At 50.2% G+C, this 22,515-nt stretch overlaps 1 protein-coding gene across 2 annotated transcripts in view; it reads right to left on the bottom strand.

Annotated features, from left to right (window-relative positions):
* LOC122363891 (echinoderm microtubule-associated protein-like 2) overlaps window positions 1-22,515 on the bottom strand; it is a 50,931-nt gene that overhangs the window by 1,728 nt on the left and 26,688 nt on the right. Inside the window, exons 3-15 of one of the 2 annotated variants that reach the window (XM_043333701.1) lie at window positions 17,024-17,173; window positions 16,298-16,421; window positions 14,888-15,118; window positions 14,309-14,434; window positions 13,193-13,264; window positions 8,078-8,233; window positions 5,675-5,824; window positions 4,618-4,687; window positions 3,376-3,573; window positions 2,868-3,102; window positions 2,268-2,422; window positions 1,748-2,005; window positions 266-514 (exon numbers count right to left, since the gene is read on the bottom strand). In XM_043333701.1, coding sequence (XP_043189636.1) covers window positions 266-514; window positions 1,748-2,005; window positions 2,268-2,422; window positions 2,868-3,102; window positions 3,376-3,573; window positions 4,618-4,687; window positions 5,675-5,824; window positions 8,078-8,233; window positions 13,193-13,264; window positions 14,309-14,434; window positions 14,888-15,118; window positions 16,298-16,421; window positions 17,024-17,173 — 2,174 coding nt within the window. The remainder of the gene's footprint in view (window positions 1-265; window positions 515-1,747; window positions 2,006-2,267; window positions 2,423-2,867; window positions 3,103-3,375; window positions 3,574-4,617; window positions 4,688-5,674; window positions 5,825-8,077; window positions 8,234-13,192; window positions 13,265-14,308; window positions 14,435-14,887; window positions 15,119-16,297; window positions 16,422-17,023; window positions 17,174-22,515) is intronic. The other variant, XM_043333702.1, reaches the window with a different exon arrangement.

Below are 22,515 nucleotides of genomic sequence, written 5' to 3'. Positions count from 1 at the left end.
GAAAACTGAGAGTGGAATACGGTTGAAAGTAGTGACATAGGCTAAATGCCGTTAAAGGTTAAAAGAAGCTAGGTGGGTAAAACAGCCCATAGCAGCAAATTAAGTAAGAAAAGTTTTGTATTGAAAATGAAACGACTAAAATCGCAAATTTGCGCTACAATCGCTCCAATATTCCACTCTGACCTACACAAATCTGGATGACCAAAAGACCCACCCAAACTCTTATCCCTGAGATTTACCTCTCCATCCCTCCGCTCCCACCTACCGTGCACTTGGCGACGCGGTTGAATCCTCCGTCCCCAGCCTCGTAGATGTAGACCGTGTTGTTCCTCGAGCCCAGTGCCAGCATGTTTCCGTCCGGTGAGAAGCGCAGCGTCTGGATGGGCTCATCGCCGTCCGTCCGCGAGAACACCGTCTCGTGAGAGTCCGCGTCCAGCACGTCCCAGCGTCCGGAGACGAGGCCGACGGCGAGCTGGGAGCCGTCCGGGGAGAACGAGGCGCTCTGCACGCCCTCCTGAGGACACAGAACGGAGGGCGGGGCAGGGGAGGTTAGCTGGGAGCCGTCCGGGGAGAAGGAGGCGCTCTGCACGCCCTCCTGAGGACACAGAACGGAGGGCGGGGCAGGGGAGGTTATCTGGGAGCCGTCCGGGGAGAAGGAGGCGCTCTGCACGCCCTCCTGAGGACACAGAACGGGACACAGGGCAGGGGAGGTTAGCTGGGAGCCGTCCGGGGAGAAGGAGGCGCTCTGCACGCCCTCCTGGGGACACAGAACGGGACACAGGGCAGGGGAGGTTAGCTGGAGCCGTCCGGGGAGAAGGAGGCGCTCTGCACGCCCTCCTGGAGACACATAACGGGACACGGGGCAGGGCGGGTTAGCTGGGAGCCGTCCGGGGAGAAGGAGGCGCTCTGCACGCCCTCCTGAGGACACAGAACGGAGGGCGGGGCAGGGGAGGTTAGCTGGGAGCCGTCCGGGGAGAAGGAGGCGCTCTGCACGCCCTCCTGAGGACACAGAACGGAGGGCGGGGCAGGGGAGGTTATCTGGGAGCCGTCCGGGGAGAAGGAGGCGCTCTGCACGCCCTCCTGAGGACACAGAACGGGACACAGGGCAGGGGAGGTTAGCTGGGAGCCGTCCGGGGAGAAGGAGGCGCTCTGCACGCCCTCCTGAGGACACAGAACGGAGGGCGGGGCAGGGGAGGTTAGCTGGGAGCCGTCCGGGGAGAAGGAGGCGCTCTGCACGCCCTCCTGAGGACACAGAACGGAGGGCGGGGCAGGGGAGGTTATCTGGGAGCCGTCCGGGGAGAAGGAGGCGCTCTGCACGCCCTCCTGAGGACACAGAACGGGACACAGGGCAGGGGAGGTTAGCTGGAGCCGTCCGGGGAGAAGGAGGCGCTCTGCACGCCCTCCTGAGGACACAGAACGGGACACAGGGCAGGGGAGGTTATCTGGAGGGGTCCCGGGAGAAGGAGGCGCTCTGCACGCCCTCCTGAGGACACAGAATGGAGCGGAAGACAGGGGTTAGAACAGGCAGTTACAGACAGAACAGAAAGTTAGATGGAAGGGTTTGGGTGGGAGGGAGGTCAGGGGCCAGAAGAGGCGATATATACTGGCCCTGCAAAAAAAATGTTTTCCGGCTAATCTTAGCACTTTTGACAGCAGCGTCTAAGCCCGTGCCCAAGATTACGCCCACCAACCACCACATCAACTATCACCGACCGTTGCCACCATCACCAACTTCTCTCTCCCTCACCTCAAAGTCCATGGTCCAGACGGGTGCGTGAGTGACCAGGTCCCACATGAACAGTCTGCCGTCCCAGCCGCCGGTGGCGAACTGGGGGCGTCCCGGGTGGGCGGCCGCCGCCCACACCTCATCTGTGTGACCGCGGACGATGGGCTCCGGGTCGGCTCCCCACTCGGCCGTCAGCACGCAGTTACCAGTGGTACCGACCAGCAGCTGGCCGCCGCGGCCCGGAGACACCATACGGGGAGCGCCGTACTCGGCAGGTAGCTGCGGGATGGGGTCAGAGGTTAGCGTCAGAGCGTTAGGGGACCAGGCACCAATTGACATTAAAACGGGCACTGAATGGAGCGAAATGAATGAAATGTGATTCATCGTAGCAGAGGGGAACTTAAAAGGTACAAGGGACGATACAATCAATTGCAAGCAGCATGAACTCCATGAAGCAGCACGATTATCTTGAGCATGATATCTAAATGGTATACACAAGTGGAAAATGACAATAAGACTCCATCCTGCCAACGACCCTCACCTCGACCACGTTCCCGGTCTGGGTCATCTCGCGGTCCCACTCGATGATCTTGCCGTCCTTGCCGCCGGAGACGACGTTGCCCGTCTTGTCGACGAACAGAGTGAACACGGTGCCCTCGTGGGCGTCGGCCACCGTGTTTGTCACCGTGGTGCCCCCTGGCCGGGGCAGGGCACACAGGTCAGATATGGAATTCAATTCAATTCAATGTGTATTCACGATAGATCCACGCAAACTGGTGGCTTTTCGCCATCGTACGTAGTAAAAAAAGAGGGGGCAGTTGGGAGGTCTGGGAAGCTGAGGCAGAGGTGGAGAGAGTAGAGATCAGTTGGATGGCAGGGTGCTCCGGCTCTCGTTTTGCGTTTCCGTACCTTCCTCCCTCGTTCCCTTCCTCTTATTATCTACCCCTCTTTAGCTCTAGCTTCTCTCCCCTATACTCTCGCTTCTTTTCCCTACCACCCTCTCTTTTCCTTTCTTCATATCCCTCCCTCCCTCCCTCTCTCTCTCTCTCTCTCTCTCTCTCTCTCTCTCTCTCTCTCTCTCTCTCTCTCTCTCTCTCTCTCTCTATCTCATCCTCCCGTCGCCCTTCTCCCTTCCTCTCACCTCGCTCCCAGAACAGAATCCGTCCATCCGAGTCGCCCGTGATGAGGTCCCCGGAGTCGGTAAAGTCCATGCAGGTGACGTATTTGGGCCGGTCGCGGCCTCCGAACACGCCCTGCCGGCGCTGCAGGGAGCCGGCCTCCAGCAGCCAGAAGTTGACGTGCTGCCGTCCGCAGGTCATCAGCACGCCCTTGTCCAGCGGGTGCCACTGAACGTCCACCACCGTCTCATTGGCCGCCTGAGCAAGGGAGGGGGGATGTTACGGCAGGTCCAGCAAGGTCAGGCTAGAGTGTGTCATATCAGGTCAGACAAGGGCACTGGGCAAGTCGGATGTTTTTACCAGGCGAATACATGGGAACAGCTGCAATTATGCATAATGTGATGTTGCGATTGTTTTCCTTCTCGTCCTTCGCTTTCATGTCCCGCTTTGTTAGTTTACCAGCTCGTAATTTACCTTCCCTTTCATTTTCCTTTCGTGCCTTGTATTCTTGAGTTAATCACCGTACCGTACCTTGTTCTCTGTGACTTTGCTCTCCTCCTGCCAGTCCCAGACGGAGAGAGTGCGGTCCTGTCCCTCGTCCACAATGGCCAGCTGAGCGCCGCCGTCCGTCAGACTGAAGGCCAGGCACGAGACGCCGCGGTCCAGCTCCCCCTCGCCCAGCACGTGCAGCGTGTTCAGACTGGCCGAGTCCCACACGTGCACCTGAGGCTGTGGAGACAGACAGGCAGGGAAGGGAGCCGTGAGAAATTGATGGGTTTTATTGCACACTTGCGGCTGTGAATAGACAAAGCACAAGCGAGTGATACTTTCCTGTCATTCTTAACGTCAGCACTTCCCTTTTCACAGACGTCGCATGCGCTTCAAATGACCAGTTCCCGGTAACATCGATAAGCTCGCGGAAAGTGATAAACACTACCGACTACCGACTACCGAGTCACAATGGATAAGTTATTGATCAAACACTGCCTACGCAGTTCAGGCGTGAAAACCGCGCAATATTCTAAGAACGGCCCAACAAGTCCATGGAAGTTACGATTACCCACATGCAAATAGCCCCTGGGTGCTGGAAATGCAACCGACAACGACAGGGAGTGTTACAAATGAAAAAAAAACATGTCTATTTTGGGTCAGAGCTCAGAAGTAATTTAATGTCAACGATACTGTTTGAAAGTAACAAGGCTCTTTTATTTGAGGAAAATAAGGCGATTCCTCACCAAATTATTCTCCGCACCAGAAACTAAATACACGCTGTGTCAATTCGTCCGTTAGGAATTCAGTCCGGTGGAGAACCGCATTTTCTATCGATCTCATGTCCAGCAGGCGTGTAACAGACCAATCGTTCACTGAACCGTATAACCTTCTTTTCCATCTCATCCCCGCTCTCCATCCCGTACCGGTGAGCCTTCAGTGTGCCCTAATGTAATATCTATGCTCATTGCTCGGCCGTCCGGCTTCTCCACGCGTCCACCCCATCTCTTCCCTCTGCCCTATCCGTCCGCTTCATCTCTCCTGTGTTCTCTGTCCTGTGTCCACCCCATCTCTTCCCTCTGCCCTATCCGTCCGTTCCATCTCTCCTGTGTTCTCTGTCCTGTGTCCACCCCGTCTCTTCCCTCTGCCCTATCCGTCCGTTCCATCTCTCCTGTGTTCTCTGTCCTGTGTCCACCCCGTATCTTCCCTCTGCCCTATCCGTCCGTTCCATCTCCTGTGTCCTCTGTCCCGTGTCCGTTCCGTTTGCCGGTGCCCGTCACTGACCTGAGCGTTGGACTTGGTCCCGGCACACTGGCCCGTGGCGATGGTCGTCCGGTTGGGGTGGATCGCCAGGCTGGAACGGTCACAGACAGAGACAGACAACACAGTTCAGACACTTCAGACAGAGCCAGACAGGATGACAGGGGGTGGCCAGACAACCTTTCCCAGAAAACCTGACACAGGACGGCCAGGAAGGACATGGCATAGACACGGGCAAGCACAATAAACAAAGAAACAGAGTGAAAGCTGCACAACGTCGGGCAACAACAATTGCAAACACAGTCCGTCACGCTTCTTGGTAAACACAAACGTGACCAATGACAGCGCAACAGTCACACAATGACATGACATGACGGGTTAGCAGTCAGGTGCAGTGACAAAAGACCGAAAATACCCAGAGGAGACCATTGCGTGACTGCCCTAATCACGCTAATGACAAACCAATCAATATCCCGAGCACGCACGGAAGTTCGGTAACACCTTCGATCCGTGTTCGTCGAGCTTTCGAAGGTCAGTATGTCCTTTTGGTTAGACGGTTGGGACTGGCAGTGATAAAAACATGCCATTACCGAGCCATCGATCAAAATCATCGATGCATCGATTGTAGCTTAAACTTTAACTTTTAATCTAATCACGGGTGTGTTATCACTGAATTCAAACGAATTCGGTCGACAGTTTTTTCACTTTTTTAACCCGAACAATGATCATCGATCGTCAGCGAAGCGGGAATCAATAGAATAACACACCAGCACACGTTATCAATGCATGTGATACCACAAATCGACACCTTTTTTTAAACCCCACATCTGCTCTCCCGTGAATTTCCGGGAGGCACGAAAGATCTCCTTTTAAAAGTGTCCAATCGTCCGATCCTGATCAAATATGTGTGTTCGTAGGCCTGTTCTGGTATTGCTTTATCTGCCAAGACAGACAAACTTGAGAAAAATCGAGTGATTGTACCTTTTTTGAAGGTCTCTAACCAACTTGTCTGAAATTCACCGGAGAACAAATGTGGGGTTTAAAAAAGGTGTCGAAATAACACGTATGTCCATCGACTCACCACTTGACGTCATCTGTGTGCCCGGTGTAGTGGCGCTGCATCTGGTCGTCCACGTTATGAAGCACCACCACTCCGGCCACGAAGTATATCATCTCACCGGTGGGCAGCAGGTACAGGTTATTGCGGCAGTCCTTACCGCGGTAACCGTAACTGAGAGACCGACAGTCAAGGGCAATATCGCAAGGTGGCGTGTGGAGGCGCCGAATTTTCCCGATTTAATGGGGCATAAATAAATGTAGCTCGCAGTGCAACTGACAATTATGAAAACGTCGTAACCATTCGAATAAGAACACTCATTAATTCCAAAGCCAGCAGAGCTTTGAAGACCATCCAAGGCCCGAAACTATTCGCTCCACAACACGGCAAACGTTTCTTTTTCTCTACACAACAGTCCACCGCTGGCCGTTAGCATTCGATTCCACTTCCCCGTCCACAGGGGCGAGTCTCGCTCCACCGCGCCGTCCACCGCCAGCGGCCATCACTGCCCTGGGAACCGGCCGACCGCGACCGGAAGCGGACACTTCCGGTGGTGCGCGGGCTCGCGCCGGGACGCCGTGGCGCGTGCAGAGACGCCTCACGGACGCCGTGAAGCGGCCCACCTCTGAAGCGTGTCAGTACGAAGCTTGTCCAAGGTTCGGCTCGAGGTTATAACGAATCCTGGTCGGTGATGAGAAGGTAGTATCCGTTCGGCTTACCAAGACACGCCACTAGCGTTATTTTGAGGTTATAAACGATGTATCATGCATTATCGTTACATCAGGTGATGTCATGCCCGATGTGACATTACGCACAGCTATGTAGGTGAGCTAGTCCGTCGAGCCTTTAGTCGCTGAAACGATTATGATCGGAATCATTCCATGACGCACCATTTGAAACGAACAGAGGGGAACAAAACGTTGTCACCTTGGTTATGACAACGCCATTCGGGAAAACTCACGTCTATTGTTGAGCTCCTTTTGACGCCCGCTTACTAATGCTCCAATGCGTCTGGCATTTCTTTGTTTGTCGCACCAAGCGAGCATAAATAAAATGTCACTAATCTGCTGTTCAATCGTTACTTATCAGGTGCCCTTAACCCGCGCCCTGGTGGGGTCTGTTTATAACGCGACCTGGTGGGGGGGGGGGGGGCTATTTTTTGCCCCCCCCCCTCGTATCTCCGAAACTACTGGACGGATCCGCAAAATTCAAACGGCGTTCGAAAGGCCTGTTAAATTTGTCGAAGGAAACCAAATTTTATTGACCTCGGGGTCACCGATGACGTCACAGGTCAGGTCAAAGATGAAATGTTTCACCGTTCACGGGTCTTCTAGGGAATGCGCTATATAACACCGAGGAAAACGCATTTTGTCGGGAATCAGCGATAGGGCGTCAGTTGCCTAGTAGATATGTTGCTGTTAGAGGTCACTGGTCATACCAGGTCAGGTCACAGGTCAGGTCACCAAAGGTCACCGAGGGTCACCACATGAACCCAACTTTACTAAGGTTGTGCGATGCATGTTTTATGGCCAGTTTTTCATTTCCAACTCAATGGTGTTGGTTATAAGACCATCAGGTACGGTTTAGGTCACTTTCTGGTGGAGGTCAGGTCAAGGTCAGGTCAAAAAAGGTCAAATTTCAAAGTTGATAATTTTGCATAAAATGGGTATTGATTCGATGCAGCTCGTCACGGGGAGTCTAATGGTGGTCTTTGTTTTGCGCTACGAGGTCTAGAACTGCTGAAAATTGAGTTTGAAAATTTGACGTCATCAATGTTGAACAGTTTTTTCGCTATAACTTGGCCAAAAAAAGAGGTATCGATCTCAAATTTGGTATGTAGATGGAAGACGGTAGGGACTATCACATATATTCCGGTTTTTTCGAAATCCAAAGAACTTTTTGGATTTTTTGGTTATTATATTCAAAAAATCTATTTTTTTATTTTTGGGGGTCAAAATCCAAAAATTTCAAAAATCCGAGATAGCAGTTTTGTAGCCCTGTCCATTCTACAGCTTTTATGTCAGTATCATTTTCCTGTATTTGCAAAGCTATAGGCCTGACAGCTCTTCCCGCGAAACCCTTTTTTGGGTCGAAAACGGCAGAACATGACGTCACTCTGACGTCATTTCCGGCCAACCTATCATAGCCTTTGGAAAAATTTTTGGTCACAATGTGTAAAATTGATGTCCGGGAGGGTACTGAAAGTTTAGTGACGATCGGCGCAGTGGTTCTGGAGATATATCGAAAAGTCTGGAGGGGGGGGGGGGCAAAAAATAGCCCCCCCCCACCAGGGCGCGGGTTAATTACTCGCTGACATGTCAATGGAACATTGGGATAAGATTTAGATTGCATCGATCTTTAATTATAAAAGAAAATTAACTTTTTCAGCGCGCTGCTCACGTCCCGGTTTTCGGCACCAAAGGATACGCCCACTGGAGAGCCAGCTGTCTCTCCGGCGCCGGCAGCACCGCGTTGAGATCGTACTCCTCCATGACGTCGGAGGGCGCGTACAGGTTCACCGGGCGACCCTTCAGGAAGATCTTCAGCACGCCGTCCTCGGCGTTGTACGACATATCCCTCGTGCTGGCGACAGAACGGTAACGGCTCATGAGTAACAACTCAGTAGAAATACAAGGTAAATGTGAATGTCGTTACTGCATTTGGAAGTGATTACGATCATAACGGGAAAATGGAGAATAACGGTAAACGGTAAACGGAGTGAGACGTGAAGGTAAAAATCCTATTTGAGTGTAAAGCGAAGATTTGAATTAAGATAATACAAGTGATAAAACTGTGAATAACGGTATCAATAACCACTCATTCGACCAATTTCAACCCAACATAATACATATAGCATGACTTCAAGTGTTATTTGTATCATCTGCAGAAGTGTGATCACTTTGACCTTCCTCACTGCTGACGCATGTTTTCGAGGAGCGTCACGCTTTCGAGACCATCACGCCTCGGCTCAGACAATGGGGGAATGGGCCCGGCCAGCGGACGGTGTCGAGACAATGAGGGCAGCGGCGTGGCGGCGGGACTGCATGGGTCGATAGATGGTGGACCATTTCAGGGGAAGCCCGTGACAGTGAGAGAGCCAGCCGCCGGTTACGAGTGATCGCTGAAAGGGCTCGACCTGTGTGGGCTCGATTGTGTGAACGTGGTGGTGTCCGCCCCGGCAGTCACGCTGTTGTGGCAGCTTGCAATGAAATATTTCAGGGGTCGATTTTGTATGGAGCGGGCCCTCCTGTAACTGGTCGGAGCCGGCTAAAACTGGATGTGGCTAGCCGAAGTCGGTTACCACCAGCCTCAAAGGGCCCGGCTGCCACGAGGAAACTGCAGGGCGGTGTCAACGCGGCATTCACTCGATGGCCGATCTGCATAAAGGCTGATGATCTCAGTGCAGGGAATAAATAACTAAGAATTGGGGAGGAAAGGATTGTGAACAAGGGAGATTTAACTTTTCGTTACCAAAATCGTTCGAAAAAGAAGGAAATCAAACCAAAGCAGGAACATTAACCCAAGCTCTATTGCGGGGAAAGGAGAGCAGAATCCGCTCCTCCCGAATTTATGCATTATCTTATTATCTTATCTTAGAAATCTTAGAAAGTGGAAACGTTTTTTGCTAATCAACTGAAACTTGTAATTCCTTATTCCCGATCAAGCATACGCATTACGCAATCTATTCGAGGGTGGTGGAGGTGGAGGGAAGGGTCAAGGGGAAGGGGTGAAGTAGGTCTTTAAAAGCTACGCTACTTTGCTTTATGCCGCAGGCAAACTGATAAAATAAACGGGCCACTCTGGGTGCGATATTAGTTCTCTCGTCGATACCAAACCAGAACTAATAACGCCGACAGACAAACACAGACCGAGCCTGATAAGCCTGAGGGCCCATGGTCCAATGTCCTCGATAACCAGCGCCAAGTTCAAATATCGGCATGACGGTAGGCCGGGAGGTTGAACCTCCCGGGTGACAAATTGCTATTGGCACCGGTAGCGGGAGTCTGAACCCGTCTTTTGAGGATTTAAATAGTTCGGTTCAGAATCCGGATAGCTTTATGTTATTTTCATAAGCAGGAAAAGGCGTACTATCAAGCATCAGTCGTGTAGTGGAAGGGTCGCAGCAGTCAGTGAAACAAATATAAGTGCAAACCCTTATTCGGCAGTCGGCACCACTAACCAAGGCGCCAACAGCAGTCGTACTGAGCGATGACGTTGCAAAATAGAAACATTCAACTAGGGGTAGCATTGTAAAGGTGGACCCCATATCTTCTCATCTACGTCGCAGTCAGACTACATAATACAGAAAATGCCGATCTAAGAATGTATCGTTCTAAATACATCAGGAATACGACCGACACAACCCATCCCACGTCTTCTACTTACTCCTTGAACTCGTCGTCAGCCATTTTATCCGCTCTGACTCTCCTCCGGTACCAGATAACACAACCACACGCCTCACGAAACACTGCCGGCCGGCCGACTGCGCCACAGCTGTGAGGTGATGCCGCCGCCCCGCCCCGACCCCAGCGCCGCCCCTATTCAGCGGCAGACGGCGGAACTAAAATGCCGCGTTGTCCAGCCGCCTATCTCTCCGGTGAGTCACCGTCGTGCTGTTACCGGCTCTCACGGACCAAGGTCAGCCAGCGATACGGACTGGGGACCGGACACCCGTTCTCGCTCCCGACAGGCGAATAGAGACGGCGATTTAAATCGGCGACATCGGGGAAGGGGCCTCGGCCCGCCATCTGCAGAGTGCAGACCATGTGCTGAATTAATTTGCTTCATCTGTTTACCCGGGAAAAATAGATAACTTTTAAACTCAACTGAGCAAACGAACCACAAGTGGACTGAACTAGCAAACATGATACTACTAAAATAAACGATCACGGGCGATATCATATCATTGCAAACACCGACGAGATCGTTGGCGAGCACTTACAAACATACCTTAGTCACATGACAGATCCTGAACATTGGCTTCCGACTACCGGCATATGATCAGTCTGACTCCAAAGATCGGAACAAATTTACTACAAAGTACAACAAAAGAATCACAGCAACACTGAACAGAACGTATGACTTATGATGGGGCTCCCTAAAAGAAAACAAATCACCTGGCATATAGACTGTACCGCAACACATGGTAGTATTGCGGCACAGTATCATTCCACCGCAGTCGGTAGCAAGATGAATAAAAACGCTCCCTTCCACGGCTCGGAAGTAAAACGAATATAATTAATCAATTAAGTAAAGATTAGTGTCGCCATTCATCAGACTACAGGTAAAATATGACAACACGAATAACGATTCTCGCTTGCGGCGCCCAAGTAACCCCATCCACGCTGCCATGAGCGCGGCCGGCGCGGGGATGGCTCATGGCTGGCTGTTCGCCGCCATCTCCCGGCCGACAGCCGGCAAAAAGGCCAGCAGATCGATCCGCGGCCACGACCTTCACCTCAGCAGCCAGCCCAGATTACTGCAGGCGTCTCTTCTCCGTAAAGGCACTCACGATCGGAAGTTAAGGGCTGGTTCAGTGTGAGGATGGAGAAGTTGGAATTCAGCCAACCACCTGGGCTGTCTCGACAGTTCTAAGCCCAATCCAACTGCAAAAACATATCACCTGTATGCGAGATCTGGATTCGACTCAGTTGAAGTTCTCATTTGTAAAACCTCGAGTCAAGAAGAGAAGGGGTCTGGATTGAAAGGCCCTCCGCTCCATGGCCATGGCCGCGGGGCCATAACAGCGATATAAATCATCGCTGCACCAGAACAGATCATCTGCATTCTACACCGTGCTGTTGACTTTGCATGCAGGAAGCGTTCACGTTCAGCGGGCGACCGTACTAAAATGGACCGTTGTTGCTCTGCTGTGTGCTAAATATGCTTACACCAAGACGGTCATCTCATCCGTAATGTTAACCCGCGCCCCGCTGGGCTATTCAGCCATACGCGCCCCGTGCTGGGGGGGGGGGGGGGCAGATTCTGCCCCCCCCCTGTCTAACTTCCGAACCGATGGTCGTAGAAAGACGGGGAAAACGGCAATCGAAAGCTCTCAACAAGGCGGATCTTAAGAGCCCAAAATTTTTTGCTTAAGTAGGTCAGAGGTCAGGTCAAGGTCAGGTCAAGGGTACAAAATGCAAGTTTCTACAGTATCGGCCTTGCACCGTAGTTGCCGAAGAATAGACTGAGACTGATTGCCCAAAACGTGTTCTTAGACTACCAAGACAATATTCGTTGCACACAATGTCATTCAAAGGTCAAGGTCAAGGTCAGGTCAGGTCAGGTCAGGTCACCAAAAACAAAATACTCGTATAGAAAAGGGCATGTGCGACACATGTTTTATGGGTCATTTTACTCATGAAATTCAATAGGCACACTCAATAAGTGATATGGACCACCTCTGGATGAATTTCAGGTCGAGGTCAGGTCAAGGTCAGGTCAAGTGAGGTCAAATTTTGAAGTTGGTTGTTAAGGCCTAAAAAGGTGTCTATCCGATGCAGTTTTTCACGGCGAATCGAATGGTGCTATTTTTGTTTCCGTACGAGGTCTAGAACTTCCAAAAAAAAATCATTTTTCAAAAATTTTGTGTGTCGTGACGTCATAAAATTTTGAATAACTCCCACATTTTTGAACCGATTCTTCTAAAAATTGGTATGTAGGTGCACATAGACCACTTCTTTGACATATATTCCGGTTTTTTTCGCTAAACTCAAAATTTTGGATTTATAAATATTTTCCCAAAAAAGTCAGTTTTTTGGATTTTTTTTTGCCAAAATCCAAAATTTTCAAAAAACTGAGATAGCCATTTGATAGACAAAGTAGAATCGCGTATAACCTTTTTTGTTACGTCTTGATTCCTTTAAAAATGAAGATGTTAGCGGCGTTTGAAATTTTGCCGTTTTTGAGGCGAAAATGGCGAACATGACGTCACTAAAATGTCAATTTCTCAAAAATTTTCCGACGGATTTCGCTCAAATTTTCAGGGAATGTGTCAAATTGATGTATGATAAGGTACTGAAAGTTTGACGTCGCTGGCGTAACGCGTTTAGAAGTTATTGACGAAAAACGGGAGGGGGGGCAGATTCTGCCCCCCCCCCCCCAGCGGGGCGCGGGTTAACGGCGTCTGGTGAAGTGAAAGTTGAAGACTGTCCCGTCCAGGCGCTTGGCGGATTGAAAATAAACTACACACCGTCATAACTCATAAATGGGCTGAAATTATGTTTCATAAGAATATTACACCATTCAATTATGAGCGCTGCCGCTACGTAAATACGTTGCTATAATACGCCATTTACGTTGTTATAGGCATGTGTTTGGTCTTATTTCCTCAGTCAATTTCCCGTTAATTTATTTGCCATTTTTAATTAAATCAAATGCAATGCATGATTTACCTAATTGACCGGAATAAACACTGCCAAAATGAAAACACTGTTGGCCTGTTTTATCACATCCCTTCAGAATCACTAATTCCCCCGAAACTTCCGTTGCCCCTCGTAAGTGACCCCAGCCCTGCCCTGGTAACCCCGACCCTCTCCTTACCCTGGACGGTGGCTGAGCCGGCCCTTTCCAGCCGAGTTGTGATGGTGCGTCATAGCGCCTGCCGACGATCGTCTGAAAAGCGCGGTTTACATAGCGATTACGATTGATTCATCGTGGGTCACACCGAAGCATAGTGAGGTCAGCATATGATACGTGACGTCGCTTTTATAGGTAAGGTATACGCAATCGCTGGGACAGTTACCGACGCATACATTCTTTAACCCAGTCATAACCCAGCGTAAAATTCGATTGTAAATGAAAATGAAATTTCTCTCGGCGAATAGCTCAGATAGGTGATGATGGGATCAGCAGCCACTCCTCACAGGTATAGTTTAAATAAACACTATGCATCCCTTTGCACCAAGTGCTCAAACAAGCAGCCTGAAAAGGCAAAAAAAAAAATACTGCATCCACTCACCGGAGCACAGCCCCCATCGCTACACTTTTCTACTTTCTACGCCGTGCTTTCTGACACCCTACACTGGACTACGAAGATAGGTATGCCGCGGGCGACACCGCACCGTTTGCGCCGGCCTAGCAGCGAATACTAAGGAATTCGTACCAACGGCACGCCGCAGCGCACCTTTATATTTCATAAACCAGCAACTACAGTGGGAACGGGGTTGGCGTTCCTCGTTTGCAGAAGGTCCGAAGTATTACGCAACTAGCGAATAGCTCACGCAATTCCCAGCAGAACCACGGGGACATTCTTTTAATGTTTGCTTGGGACGCATAGATCAGCGAGTGATAAAACTTTGGAAGCTTTGGAAAATAAACTGTGTGACAGTATGGTGACATTAACAATGCAGGTTGCTTAAACAAAGTAGGCACCCTGTCCATTTCCAGCTTTATATAAGCTACATAAAGCTAGCTATCGAATTGCGCCGAAACCGACAAAACTAAGCAAGTTGTCATACCAATTTGCCAAAAAGCATATTCAAACGTCCCTACACCTTTACAGCATGCATATCAGAGTCAGTGGTCGTTATGTGGGTAAAAATATAGATAACAGGTACACAGGAAGGGTAAAAATATCGAATTTTAATATGAACAAATCACAATTTAGACAGCTCATGACCCTGAAGTCTCGTCTTTCGTGCATAATGCAGCATATACCGGGTGCGAGGCGTCGTCTGTGGTTCCGAGTTCAGTCGCCAGATGTCTCTGGGCTCCTCCACCAGGGTTCCTCCGGCGTACGACTCTGGTCGTCTCGGGCGAGCCGCGTGCGAGTGACGGCGCATTCTACAACAGAGACGAGTGCAGAGGGCCATGTGCAGCGTGCAGGGTACAGAGGGAGAGAGGTGGGGTGGGGAGATGCAGAGGGAGGGGGCAGAGTACCGTACCGCCACCGCTACCATCACCAGTGTCGCTGGCACGGGGCACGCGAGGGAATACTAAATACTGAAGCCTCGAGACACCCATGACCCAACGATGCAGAAATCGTAAGAAAAAATGACATGCTAAACCTGATGCAAATGATGGATACATTCATATCATGCTAAGAGGTTCCATCCCATGAGAGCCACTAACTAAATGTAAAAAAGTAAGACGGTGAAAATAAACGATAACGAAGTAAAACTACCCGAATCAAATCCGTGAGCGCCTGGCGAGCATAAATAGCAAACAACATATTTTCAAAAGCCAAAACCATCACCGTGATCTACACACGAGCAGCGGCGCAGCAGCTGGACCTACTTGACTTGCTGTGGAGTATGGCTGACGGCCGGCGAGTGCCGCTGCTGCTGGTGCTGGAACTCTGTCGCCGAGCTCCATCTCTTGGTGAGACTGGCAGTTTTGTTTGGCAGGTGGCGCTGCTGTCGCGCGGCGGCGGCCGTCGGGCTCGGCGAGGTGGCCGGGGAGACACTGTTGCTGCTGTGGCCGTCCGAGTGCAGCGAGCCCGTCGACTCGTGGTGCCGGAACCGGTGGCTGGAACAGACGCAGAAAAAAAAACTCAGCTTCGCAGCGTCTGATTGATTGCTGGCAGTACAATCAGCTCGACAACCCAGCAGGGTGCCTGGATCACAGGCAGTGATCTGCGGAAAATGCCGCACTATTCAACAAGGATGTGTTACAATAGGCTCGGATCATGTCATAGAAAGAGCGGAAGGTTTCCTGAGAAACATTCAGCCGGCACCGTTAGAGACTGTTTTCCCTGCAGGAAAACATGTCAATTTAATGTAATTCCGCGACAATGTGATCACACCTCGACGAAAGTTCTAACCAGGTCAGTCGCAAGTGGGCACAATTTTGAGATATTTCGTTGTTTTGACATCGGTGCAAATAAAGGTAGTAACTGTTGGTCGCTCGGCATCCCAGCCACTGCAAGGCATGATCCTATACATTATACAAAGCGTAGAAGGTGCTTGACAAGTGAAGCTTTGTGCCCGTAAAGGCGGTACACTTCAGTACGCTGACCAACATCTACAGAAAGTACCTAAGTTGTGGCTTTGCTGACCACCGAAGCGCAAGACATTATCTGACACCGTATTTATTTTCCAGCGCATATCTTTAAACAGACCGACGACTCGTGTGACGATTTAAAAAATCTGCAAATGAATCCTTTATCGGGAAACCCACAACAAGTTGCTGGAATTACCACGTCGCGACTTGTTCACTGCACTGAAACGCGTCGGATCACAAAGACACATCAGCGCATGACGACTGTGCCATCCCGCCTGGAGTGTAAAAATGGCCCCGCGCAGGCCGCAACCGTCCGGCATAAGTCGTGTAAAACAAGGCACCTACACGCCCTACTCTTGTTACAGGGTGTACATACGGTAGCTTTAGATCGCACCTCATTTATAACGCTTGTCTTTTGACATGATATATCGGTACGTCACGGAATGTAGTACCTATGTGGCAAAAATGTAGGTACATCTATCATATATTAAAATACCTACACACTACAGAATTAAAGGACCTTGATCAAATTCGTAACAGAACATATCCCACGGGAGTATGGTTTACAGATAATTCTCGCCAGATTCTCACATCAACATATGTGGCGACTCATGCATCATATTACAAGTTTCATCATACTCGTGAGTCGTGCATTACACCCCCTACACTCCATACTTGCATCACCCACTGAACCTTAGCACTCACCTGTCTGGGACGCTGAGTTTCTTTTTGGGCGCCTCCAGTCTGGCGATGCCGCTGTGTTTTCCGTTGACGAACCGCTGGGCCGGGGCGCGCAGGCTGGACAGTGCCGGGGACGTTTTACCGACCGCTGGGGACCGGTAAACCAGCCGGTAATCAGACCGATCAGCGGCAGGTCAAAGCGCCGGACGACTGTGTGATTGCATGGTGCAAAATGCAAAGGTACACACCTACACTCTACAGATAAAACCACTGGGCCTTGCCAGTTCCATGTCTCCACAAAGGTGCACCGTCTAAAATGAGCAAGACTTTGAAATAGCACCGAACAAGGAATGCATTTGGGGGGCACAAAAACAGCGGTGTCGCCTCTCCCATTATCTGCACAGAATGGCCTTGACATCGTCTGCAGCTGGAGTGTTGCGTTTCCTTTCTCCCTCGCCATTCCAGAAAGCCTCAGGGTACCAGGCCATTCCTCTCACCTGAGATCTGTTTCTTCTACCTCTCCCATTGACATCCCACGAACACGTCCTCCCCTTGTTCCAGCTGTCCCTCCATCCTCCTGCTGACCTTTGAGACTTCCACACTGACCTCTGAGACCCTTCACCTGTCCTCACTGACCTCTCAGGCTCTCCCCCACTGACCTGAAACCCCCTCCCCACTGACCTCTGAGACCCTGCCCACTGACCTCTCCAACGCCCCTCCCCAATGACCTTTGAGACCCTCCCCACTGACCTCTCAGACCCTCCACCTGTCCCAGTCGTCGCTGCAGATCAGTCACCGTGCTCTTCAGCACGGCGATCTCGGCGTCCTGTTCTCGGACGAGCCGCTCCAGGTCGAGCACCCTCAGCGGTAGACCGGACACGTCCGCACCCAGAGGGTCATCTGAGGAGGAACGGAGAGAAATTGACGTGAGACTCGGGTGAGGCTGAGAAAAGGTGGGGCAGTTTGAGCATGAGGGGCATCGATCATTGCATCGGTGCTAGTTGTACGACTTCTGAACTGCAGTGTGTCGAAGGAAGAACACACGCATACAATCACGCACGATAAACGAAATAAGATTTCATGACTCAATGACCAGTGGGTTTAGCTTACAAGGCCAAACATACATACACGGGCGAAGTCGCAGCATTTTTTGGATGTTGGATTGGCAAAGGAGACACAATGCATCTGTTATTATCAATTGATTTACTGCAAAGCCAAAGGCGATGCAGTGTTGTAACAAGCTCATGTTGTAACAAGTGACTGGTAAATTTGCACTGTTTTTTTTTTTTTTTTTTTTTTTTTGACGAGGCGAGGCAGATATAGCTCAAACGTATCAACAGTAGTGTTAGTGTCGAATACCAAAACAAAGTTTACTATAATACTATATTTTACCATCTTGCAATAGTTTACTATATTTCCCATCTTACTTACTATAATACGTTGGATGAAGCAGTATTGTAGCCTACTTTTATGCGCAGAGCGAAAGTGAGCGGCCGATTATTATAATACCAGCATTACCTACATCCATTCCGGCTCCGAGTTCAGCGATTCACATTAAAGTTACAGAATTACACACGCTTTGTCGAAGAAAAATAACATTTTATCCGTCGGTAAAAGCCCAGATAAAGCCTTGATACCGTTCTGGTACACTCATGGTGCCCGCACTTGCAGGAATGCACTTTGAACCGGTTTTACATGATGCGCTTTCCTTTCAACGCCAGCACTGCGGCTATTCACCTTTGCTGTACACGGAACCGGGAACTGACCGGTATGTTAGGAGCTTCTGCTCGGGTCCAGAATCTATACACACCACTGGTATACGAGAGCTTCCGCCAGCACCCACTCTTTTCTGGCGTGTTGCCGATCTAAAAAGATCACAGAGCACTACATTTCACGATGACAATGCTAAACCTTTGCACAGCACTCAGCAGTAATCGTTGCTGCTGCCTGCTGTTGTCTAAAATATCCATTGCCATGGTCAGTTAGATATTCAAGACGAGAACTAGGACGATATAAAACGTCTGCAGACATTGCACTACTTTCCCGATCACGACATTATCAGAAACTGATCGTGTCACGAGACATAGATCACGAAAACGTAATGCCAAAGTCATGCAAAGCGAGCATGATATATACTCCACCTCCACCTCGTTTCCAGCATATCTCTGCAGAGGATATCAGCCCTATCACAGTGTCCAGGCCACCTTCTAGTGACCCTGGGCCTGCAGAATGCAGAGCCGTGCCAGTTTGGCCATGGTCCCGCCCACGCCCTCTGACAGGAGCGCCTCACCCGCCGCGGGCAGACCGCTCGCCAAAGCCGCTCAGAAGATAAATGTCCTCACGGGCCGTGTCACCAGGTTTGGTTTGTTGATGGCCACCAGACAGTGCCATTCTCAACAGACGCACCGCCCGCAGTGCACTGCACAGCTCTACAGCCCATAGAGACAGTACAGTCACACAGCTGTGGTGTGCCCCAGGGCAGCGTCGCAGGTCCATCCTGATTTGGTGGAGATTATCCGGTAACGAGTCGGGCTGCTTTCACTGGAGCTGATCTAGAGCTGCATCAGTTTTATTATCTGTATGGTGTAAAGAAATGTTTGTTAGTCACTTATAGCAGTACCTAACGGAGCAAACAATCATCGCTAGTCATTCGTGGTTGATGGGTTTTCAAATGCAGAATCCTCGTAGCTTTGTACATCCTGCTTCATGGGAACAGCATAAACGGTACTAACACGACTTCTGCTAATCAAAACAACTGACAGACACTCGAACGCCAATCCTCAATATTTGACTCACACAAACAAAACATTCACTTTTGCCTCTCTGGACAATGTTTGTCAACCCTCTCGCTCCTTAGCACAAGCACAGACTCCCGGTCTGCTCAAGCCCACGCCGTTCTCTCGCATACAGTCTCTCACCAGAGGCACGTCCCATGAGCCGGAATGTGACGAACCTCACAAAAAAGCGCTGGAGCCATCTGCTCGGCCTAGAGAGCAATTATAAAATGCCGGTTCTCACAAGCTTTTGGGAGGATCACGTCACGAAGCTACGGCAGTCATCGTGAGTCATCACGAGTTATCGCGGATTCATACAACACGGCCAAAGAAAAGTCACGAAGTGCCTTGCAGCATGACCTAGTCAGACCCGAGCAGAAAACTGTTTGGACAATATCCCGACAGTGAAATCGCCTCAACTGCACTTCAATTGGGAGGAAGAGGTGTCGAAAACCGTCTCAGAAGCCTTGCTTGTAAAGGTTGTCCTGTCCTCTCCACGGCAAAAGTGAAATGAATTATCTAAAGACCAAAAAAGTAAGTATAACGCAACCTGCAACATAATCGACATAATCATGGAAGTTTTGGCTTAGCTCGCCGCAGACAAAAGAAACAGCTGCACGAACATTCTAAGCACGAGGTTTGCAGCTCGCACCACAAACTGCTAGCTATTTTCAGAACGTTCCATTTCATTGCTTGACAGCAGCTTCCTGGAACCACTGGAGTTAGATCACGCTGCAATATTATGGACTCCTGAGAATTATGGACTCCTGAAAGTGTTACACAAAGCAGACACATCTAACCACAAAGCATACAGAACACAGCTACACCACCACCAGAGTTGGTGTCAGCGATTTCTGAGACTGTAAGAGGACATGTGTATGCACATTGTTTACCCATTACGTAAATACAGCCACACTAATTGTGCAAATAAGTACCTATAATGTATTTGTATAATGTAGAGACGGGCGATCTTCGGTCATGACTGAGAGTACTGGCAGTCAGAGGCCCACAGACAGCGATTGCGGGTCGCGAGCAGTAATCCAAACTTCAATGGTCAGTAGTTAGTAAAATGAACCCATTGCTTACGGAAAAACAACGTCGTAGTAAGCCATCAAAATAAACATACTAGGCGAACAAAAATACTGTTAACTTCGAAAACCGGTAATAATACAAAAAGTTCCGTTATGTGGGTGAAAGGAGGAACCAGGGCCTATTTTAAGACAATTGGACTGGGGTGGCCAGGCAGTGGTGGCGCCCCTGTCTCTTGTGTGGGCGCCCCCCCCCCCCAACTTTCAATTTTACTTTCAACCAACTTCACCCCATTGTTGCTTGTAGATAAATATAAATATCTCGCCACGCCACTGCCCCGAGACGCTGTCCAGATTTTGAATCGCTTATGGCTCTGTAGTCTGTACCTATGCCAAGAAAGATGCATTGCTAACCAGTGTTGTAGCTAGTTCATAGGCGGCGGAACGGGGGGGAACCTGGGCACCGTTCCCCCTTTGATTTTGGCATTAACCCTCGCCCGGCGAGGGGGGGGGGTTGATGCAACCCCCCTAAGGTTTTTCGCAAATAACGTAAAAACGGCGGCGCATGGTGCCGTCAAATTTGGCATACCCTCTGGGGCAACATTTTCGCACCTTTCTTGAAAATTTGAAGTCCCAGTCTTTTCAGGTCAGGTCACCAGGTCACAAAAACCGGTACAAGGTCAGGGGAAAATTGGACTAGCTTAGCGGCAACTGAATTCCAGAGTTCGCTTAAATTGGCAACAAAGTATACCATTCGATGCGCACGGACGTCCTGAGTTCACTGGTGCGTTTATTTTTGCTCTATCTTTACTAGGTAAAAAGTTATAAGCGAAAAACTTTTGACATGTTTTAGCAAATTTTTTGCACTCATATCCCCCAAAACCCCCCTAAATCTTGACTTAGAGTCACCAAACTTTTACAGGGGCGAGATCTCCTATGGATCCACCTACTCTGTAAATTTGGCGTTTCTAAGTGCCATAGGAGCCAACACAAATCTTGAAAATGATAGTTCTTATCTGAAATATATGCTCATTAGATATTCAAGTAGGTTGCTCCTAAATATTGTAGTTCTAGCTTCAAAAACATGGATGTTATGAATGTCGATAGGTTTCGCGAGGCTACACCGGCCGGATCGCCCACTGTGCAGTGGTGGTAGGGTGCCTCGTGGCGGTGGGGTGCACCAGAAACTTAGGGCGCCCCAGCACCAGCGGAACGTCACATTATGTGTTACGACGCCCCAGTAGTGGTACGGTGTCCCATCACCGTTCCGTGCTTCTATCCTCAGGATACAGAAATCCTTCTCCTCCACGCCGCAACCCCCCTCCGGGCTGGACAGGCAATTTTATCTCATGCAGGCTGCTCCCTTGGAGCGGCACCGCTGCTACCGAGGGAGCGCACCCCGTAGCCGGGTGCAGTGAGTGCCTTGGGGCTGGGAGGCCTGTCCTCTGGACGGGCTCAGCCCCGGCGACTCACTAGGGTGCCTGCCCAGACCAATGTCTCCCCCTATGTCCTATCAGCCTTCCGGCTCTGAAATGGTCTCATTGGACCGAAAGGGCCTAACCCAACAAAACAAACAAACAGTGTCCCATTTCTGATAGGGCGCCCAAAGGTGGTTGGCGCCCCAATCGTGTCTGGGCGCCCCAATGTTGATAGGGCTCTTCAGTCATGGTAGGGTGCCCTATTACCGGTAATGTGTCCCAATCAAAGTAGGGCGCCACAGTTGCGGCAGGGCGCCCCCAGTAGTGAGAGGGCACCCCATTGGTGGTGGTGGCGCCTCAGTGAGCCCTTTTCCCCTGTCAACCTGAGTTGCGCCTCAAGAATGTGTCGCCTCCGTGATTGTCGGCAGCTAATATCTGTGGGTAGAAGTTTGGGCTGTTTTTCACTGGGGTGGCAAAGTAAGACGACTGGGGGGTGGAAAACCGCACCACTGGGGTGGGTTTTGCCACCCCAGTTAACATGTTAAAATAGGCCCTGGAGGAAACCGCAACGAAACCGGACCGGATGTGTTTTTGGCAAAAAAAAATGTTACAAATAGTTTTGGGCAGAACAGAACCAAAACAGCAAAATACACAAGTTCCGTGGATTTTACTACGATGAAAGCAAACTGTCTTTGACAAAAACGTTTTTAGTTTAAACTATTTCAAAGTTCGAAAAGGTAGAATTTTCTGCACCTGTTGGTGAAGACCTGTGGTCTGTTGGTGAAGATTGACATTTTGCTCGCAAATTTTAAGCAAAACACTAGCATTTATCAATCGTCTGCAAGTAGGCTGTGTCCCTTATCAGCGATCCAAGTGAACGAGCAATGCCGGATAACTCAAAAGTTCGACGGTGCTCGGCATGATGTGTGAACTCATGAACTACCCTGTGCGGCCCCACCCCTACTCTAAGCTCCAGCGTGGGTCAGCGGAATAACGGTAATATTCGTGTTCATTGCGGGCCA

Source organism: Amphibalanus amphitrite, unplaced genomic scaffold (genome assembly GCF_019059575.1).
Source record: "Amphibalanus amphitrite isolate SeventyFive unplaced genomic scaffold, NRLGWU_Aamphi_draft 000646F_arrow, whole genome shotgun sequence".
Lineage (NCBI taxonomy): Eukaryota > Metazoa > Arthropoda > Thecostraca > Balanomorpha > Balanidae > Amphibalanus > Amphibalanus amphitrite.
This window is presented reverse-complemented; position numbering and strand designations above follow the sequence as displayed.